General features: G+C 33.8%; 2 protein-coding genes across 2 annotated transcripts; one reads left to right on the top strand and one right to left on the bottom strand.

Moving 5' to 3' along the window:
* The first annotated feature begins 791 nt into the window (after nucleotides 1–791).
* On the top strand, nucleotides 792–1,454 carry LOC25481175 (vegetative cell wall protein gp1). Its single transcript, XM_013586338.1, has one exon. It carries the CDS (start codon nucleotides 792–794, stop codon nucleotides 1,452–1,454), a length of 663 nt encoding a protein of 220 aa, XP_013441792.1.
* A 383-nt stretch (nucleotides 1,455–1,837) lies between these two features.
* Nucleotides 1,838–2,959, bottom strand: LOC112418028 (protein FAR1-RELATED SEQUENCE 5-like). Its single transcript, XM_039830509.1, has one exon. It carries the CDS (start codon nucleotides 2,957–2,959, stop codon nucleotides 1,838–1,840), a length of 1,122 nt encoding a protein of 373 aa, XP_039686443.1.
* Nucleotides 2,960–7,189: the final 4,230 nt, after the last annotated feature.

Genomic DNA, 7,189 nt, shown 5'->3' with positions numbered 1-7,189 from the left:
GATGAATTCTAAATAACATTAATTAGCAAAGCAAAAGTGGAATACCCCTATTAAACATAATTTTTGGGCATCTCACTACATATTTTTTATTTTAGTCTATTATTATGACCCAATTAATTTTTATATCAATGTATCCATTAATTAACTATATAATTTTTTTTAAAGTAGCTTTATAAATAGCATTCATTTTTTTTAGCATAATTGTAGCAGGGCCTTCCTATAAGTTTCGGTAGCCACACTATAGTGAAAAATTACTTTAAACAAATATTATTAAGCTTTTTTTTGTACAAAATAAATATTATTAACCTAATGACCTAATAACACTTAGTATGGTTAAAAAAAAAAATTCTATTTTTAAGATAATTAAAATAAACGAATATAAGCTAATGAACTAATAACATCTAATGAGGCAATATTTTTTTGAGTTTATTGAAAAAAAGACAGAGACAGATTTCTAAAATGTGTGCCATACTAGTTTTTAACATTCCATCCCAAACCGTGCTTATATGATCTTGCACTAAAATGTATAAATAAAGAAACAATTGTATTTTCCCTTTAAATACATATCAATGAATTTGGGTAGTAACTAAAAAGCGTAAATAAAGAAACAATCCTACTTTAAAAAAAAATTGTTTATTACACACATGAACAAAAACTCCAATGATCATGGGCATTAGCTCCTATAAATAAATCAACCTCAAAGTCACATTCTCACATCATTCCATAACACCAACATTACTTCTTCCCTCTCTCTTTAGTACTACTTTCTCTTACACACAAAAAAAAAAAAAATGGTCAAAATTTATGCACTGTTGCTACTCTTACTCCAACTAGCATTTTTCACTTCATTTGCTGAAGAGTTTGACACAGCTCTTTACGAACTTGATGGTTTTAAATTTAAGCCCGCCCCTGTTAAACCTATTGTCCCTGTTAAGCCTGCTCCTGTAAACCCTCCAGTCATTGTTAAGCCTCCTGTCCCTGTTACGCCTCCAACACCAGTTAAGCCTTCTGTCCCACTTACACCCCCTGCCCCAATTTCTCCTCCTACCCCTGTTACCCCTCCTGCCCCTGTAACGCCTCCTACACCTGTTACGCCTCCTTCCCTTATTACGCCTCCTACCACTGTTACACCTCCTACCGCTATTACGCCTCCTTCCCCTGTTACGCCTACGCTAGCACCTGTTAAGCCTAGCCCTTTTACGCCTAATCCAATTTCTATTGATGTCCCTGTTGTTATGCCTGTTCCTGTTAATCATGTCCCTATTACACCCACCCTTGTTACGCCTCCTGCCCCTGTTACGCTTCCCCCAATTGAGCCGATTGTCCCTATTAATGTTGCTCCTGTTGAGTCTCCTGTTGTTCCTACATACCCTCCACTGGATGCCCCTTCTCCATCTTACTCACCATTGCTAGCACGCCCCTTGTCTAGAAGACTGATGAATTTTCACTATTAAGCCTCTTGCATTAGAACCTAAGTGTGTTCTTCAAGAAAATAATAATTAAAAAAATTTCGAGTTTATATAGATCGTTGCAATTTAGTGTTTAGGTCTTGATTTTCACTTTCATGTGAAAATATCGTGTTGTGAGCTTGTACTATCAACTCTAAACAAAAAATAAGACATGTTGAATTATCAAATGTAGTTAAAGAGTGACATTATGTGTAACTCATGGTTCTTGTAAGAGTTTAATATTATAATAAATAATATTTATCGTTTTTGCTTAAATTGTTTGATAAAGAATGATTAACTCGTTTAATTGTGTATTCTTTATTGCATGAATAATATGTTTTTTATTATTATACTTTCCTAAAAAAATGTATGTTTTTATTATACTATTATTATGGATGCCACACATGGTAAATACTCCTTTGATATAGATGGTTCATATGCCTTAGAGCGTTTTGTCTTATATGCCAAGTACATAATCCATGAAATGTCTCCGGCATAACTAAAGAAATACCCTTTGCCATCGCAGCATCTTGATCCGTTAGAATGGTTTTAGGTTTTTTTCCACTCATTGCTTTGAGAAAAGTTTCAAATAACCACTGAAAAGAAGGTATTGTTTCATCATATAACAATGTTGCACCAAAAATGATTGTTTGCCGATGATTATTAAGTCCAACAAATACTCCCAATGGCCGATAACCCTTATTTGTCTTGTATGTGGTGTCAAAAGTAACGACATCACCAAAGTACCCATAATCATTGATCATCTGTGCATCTGCCCAAAATATGTTTGTTATTTGCTCTTCAACATCCATTTGAAAGTCATAAAAGAAAGATGGATTTTTGCTTTCTTGTTTGAAATAAGTCATCAATGCACCCACTTCACCATACTTTAGTGAGTCCATCCTTTTTGTTCGAAGCAAATTCTTAGCGTCTGTTCTTGTAAAACCAACCATCTCTATCCCACCAGCCTGCTTGGACATATATTCATGCAATTCTTTTGGTCTTAATCCAGATTCATCTCCCATTATAATTTGTGATGCTTGTACCTCAGATATGCGACGATGAGAGCGAATCATGTGAACATACTCTTGCGGTTGAAGAAGGTGGTTGTGTTCTAGTACAAAGTCAACAACCTTGTATTTCCCTATCTTTCGATCAAGTGAAATACCCATACGTGCATTACACCCCGTTCTAGTTTCTGCCGTAGACTCCCCAGTCGGTTGACGTCTTTTGTCAACACTTCGTGTACCTTCTTTGTAGCATGTGAATCTTCTTGAAGTTAAAACCCCGTCTTTTTTGCTTTTATTCCCATATTCTCGACGAATACCAAATCCAATTCTTTTACTATACTCATTATAAAATTCATAAGCAGCTACCTCGGATTCAAATATCATATCCAAGCGAGGTTTGATGTCGGCAATACTTTCTTGTCCATGTTCCTCATTTTCTTCAAGAATAGTGTTTACCAATTTATCAACAGAATTGTCTACCAAAATAGATGACGGATTCATGCTTTCTGAAAAATAACAGAGTCATCATATTAGTGATTGTGCAAAGATAAGATTATATAAGAATAAAAATATACCCTTTAAAACAAACAAATAAAAAGAACATGTAAACAAAAACAAAAAAAAAACCTTTAACGAGAAACAAAAAAAGGAGAAATAGATGATAATAGTAAACAAAAAAAAAAACTTTAACCAGAACCAAAAAAAGGAGAAATAGATTATAACAATCCTATCATGGTTGTCATCAAACACAAAGGTGGAACGGTTCCATAAGTGTAACGAGAAACAAAAATTTCAAATGACAAAGTCATTGATATGATGAAACAAACCTTTTCAAATGAGAGTCATATGATGAAAGCTTGTAACAGTGTGACGGTGGCGGCAGTGCGCAGTTGCAACAGCAGCGGGAAGTTACGACAGCACGATTGCAGAGTAGGGCAGAGTAGTGGTGAATGTGTGTTGCTAAGTTTGAGCGTGTTTTGTTTCGACGGAGAGGAGAAGAGAAATCGTTTTTTATTTTTTTAAATTAAAAATAATTTAATTTGCTAATTTAAAATCTGAGCCATTGAAATTGTTTTTGCCACGTGTCTTCAATCAGTTCAAAGTACAGGACAGTAAATGGATTTAAAAGACTGGAGCTGATCTGCGCTCCAAAACATATGTGTAGTACAATAGCAACTATGGAGTTTATGCTAAATATTTACATTTTAAAGAATTGAATTTGAATATGGAAAATGAAAAATGAAAATCACACTCCATTGATTGCTATGCATTTAATACCATTCATTAAGATCCATGAATTGTGGTACAATGATCTGTTGCTTGATTTGGTTATTGTCCTATGAGGGAACAATTTCAAATTCATTCCTTGAATAGAGAATAACTAGCGTAGATATAACTATTATCTTGTACTACTGCAAACATGAGGAGTGGAGTAGTGGAGAAGTGGTTGTACAATTGTACAATGTTCTTTTCCTGCGCTCTTCAATGGATAAGCATCCAATGCTTTCTAATTCTTCTGAAATAGTCGTTGTTCTAGGCTTCCATTCCTTCTACAATCATATGAATTCAAAATAACAACTTTTAACTAACTCCAGCTTCCAGTCTTCAGACTCTGTTGAACTTCAGCTTCTGAGGCTCTTCAGACTCTTTGATGACGCCAGCTTCTGGTAGCCAGCTTTTGATGGTGTTCAGACGCTCTTTGTCTTCAGACTCTGTCTTCAATCTTGCAACAAGGGCTTCCTTTTTGTAAATTCCATTGCCCTCATTTGTTCTTTCAGAACTCATACTTGAATCAAAGACTTAAAGATTTTTGTCAATGGTCCTGCACACTTGAACAAATATTAGCATATCCAATTGACATTTTAATACCTTGTTATCATCAAAACTTAACATGGTAATGTTAAACACATTTTATTCCAACAATTTTCAGTGTGTTGTGCTGAAATAATTTAACTTGATAACTTCTGAGTAATTAGGCGTCCCTTGAGTCTACAGATCGGGCACACTACTTTCATTTCCCTTTCCTTAAACTTCTCTTCTGATATGATAGTGTTGTTATTGTTGTTATTATTAACTAGTATGGAGTTTGTGTCAAGCACGGGTAAATAACTTATACTTTCCATTTTTTTAGTGTTTGATTTGCTGAAAAATAAGAGATTGGGGTTGTGATGTTCAATTTAAAACTCTTTTAGGGTATTGGAAAAATTTAGGGTTAATATAAATGAACAATTTTTTTTTTGATGTGGAAAACTGAAAATCTTGTCCTTCACCAAACCATGAGGCTGCTTTTTCTCCCAAGTATAGACTATCTAAAATATAAAAATACTCCATTATCTTCTTCTTCAAAATTATTTCTTCCCTTAATATATTACCCAAGAGAATAATTTGAAAAATTTATAGGAATTAAAAACTTATTTAATCCAATATAATAATTTGAGCTTTATGTTTATAAATTTCAAGCAGAACAAGTTAATTAGTTACACATGCAGTTTCTTATTAGAGACGTTATTTTTTCATGAACATATTATACAAACTTATAATGCTAAGCTATTGTTTTGAATTTTGAAATATCGTTTTTTGGTAAACCAAAGTATACTTTATGTTCAATTGAAGAGACTAAATTTGCTGGATGCAACTTAATTTTATTTGGAAATATATTAATATTTAATTTAATATTGTATTGTTATACCCTGATTTTGGACCTAAAAATACTCGTTCAAATTTATTTTTTAACACTGATATTTGTCAATTCTCTGTTATTTTACTCCGAACCTTTACTCTCTTTTTAAACGTATTTTACTGTCTCTGTCTCAAAGTATGTTCAATCATGATTTTCTTGCATAAAGCTATTCAAAGTGTTTTTCTTGCATTACAAGTCATTTGAAAAACTCTCTGAATCATTGCATTACTTTTCTTGCATTTTATTTCAAAAATCATACAAAAAGGGTATTTTGGTCATTTCCTGCAGTGGAACCCATTTTAGTCCCTATAACTGTCTCTGAGTCTTTCTAACTTGTCTGTACACATCATTGTTGAATCTCTTTTTAAAATCATTTCAAAATCGCATTTGAGTCAGTTTGGGTCAGTTTAGTCCCTAGGGGCATTTTGGTCTTTTCCTGTCAAAATTTCGACAGGGAGGTATTTTAAAATACCTCATGTCGGTAATTTGTTCCTTTTAGTCCGTTTGTTGATTTTATTTTTCGTTTCACTTTACCTTTTTACCAATTACCAATTTTAATTCATTTTATTTTTTTTATTTACATTTCGGTCCCCCAAAAGAGTCCCAAAATTGCATTTTTGTCCAATACTTTTTTTAATTGCATTTTTTTTAGTCTTTTTTTTCTCTTGCTCTTCTATTCAATTTTGTTCACCTTTCTACTATTTTTATGCCTTATGATACTAACCATTTCATCTCACATTTCATTCATCACATAGTTCTAGCATCATTTTTTTATTCATTTCTATATCATTTGGGTTTGTAATAATTTTAGATAGATTAGTTCCTTTTTTAATTCCTTGCAAGACCATAGCATGTATTTAGGATTCAATGTAAAGGACCATGGACACTATAAGTGATGTACACCGACACAAGCACCGACACGCACACACGTTGCATGATTACCGTTTAGATGTATGCTTAGGAAACGCGATTTTTAGACAAGTGCCAATTTTCCAAAAAAATAATAAATCAATTCCATCACTCAAATTTTTCCAAACAAACCTTGGAGTCAAAACTCCATTGAATTTTTTCCTTTATTTTCTTAAACAAATCCAAATGAATCCTAATCCCTACTTAGACTTTTTTTAATAACAATTGAACCAACCATTCACCATTTTCTTCTCTTATGCCTTTAAGGCCTCTTCCTCTTCTTCAAAACCATTTTCCAACAAAAACTAAAATCAACCAAACACACAAAAAAAACATTTTTTGAGAGAGAACTACATGGAGTTTGATCCCTTAAATGGGTATGTAGGCATGAGGTCAAAACCTCTCCAAGTCCACTAAAATAAAACCTCAAACACTTTCTCCCCCCCATTCTTCACTCAAATAAAACTTCTTCTTTAATAAGTAGGCAATAAAAATAAAGCGTAGAAATAAACTTAGGAGAACGGTTCTTATGGAATACCATAATCGTTCCGGGTGCCTAACACCTTCCCGTAGCGAAAGCGACCCCCGAACTTCGAATCTAAGGGTTTTTCTCAATTTTGCCCTTCCCAAGAAAAAATAGAGAATATCAAAGATTGAAAGGTTCAAGCCTAATTTATGACTTGACACCCGAAAATCGCGATAACAGAAATGGCGACTTGACTGGGGACATTTTAAGCGGGTCACGCCTAGTTTTCCTTAGTTTATATTTACGCTTTGTTTTATTGCTTACATATGTGAATACTTGTTTATTTTTCATTTGACGTGTGGGGTGAGAATATCAAAAGTCCTATACCCGAGCTGAGTGAACTTATGAATAGGTAGAGATATAATCGACAATTCGATCCGAGGGTTGCCTCGTGTATTGGGTTATGCGATCAATCTCACATAGCTGAGGCATTTTGGAAGTAATATTGTCGGCGTGTGTTGTCATGCTTAGGCACTTTGCTTTCAATTGTTCGACGATGCTATGGACCGTAGTTACCAAACCCATCCCTGGCCTTTTTAGGACGTAGTGCGGTGGCTAAACCGAGTGTTGTCTCGAGTTTTAGTCGTCACGCGATACTACACTCAAGCTAGACCTT

This window comes from Medicago truncatula, chromosome 1 (assembly GCF_003473485.1).
Source record: "Medicago truncatula cultivar Jemalong A17 chromosome 1, MtrunA17r5.0-ANR, whole genome shotgun sequence".
Taxonomy (NCBI): Eukaryota; Viridiplantae; Streptophyta; class Magnoliopsida; order Fabales; family Fabaceae; genus Medicago; species Medicago truncatula.
Note: the sequence above shows the minus strand (reverse complement) of the source record. Positions and strands in the feature narration are given on the sequence as shown.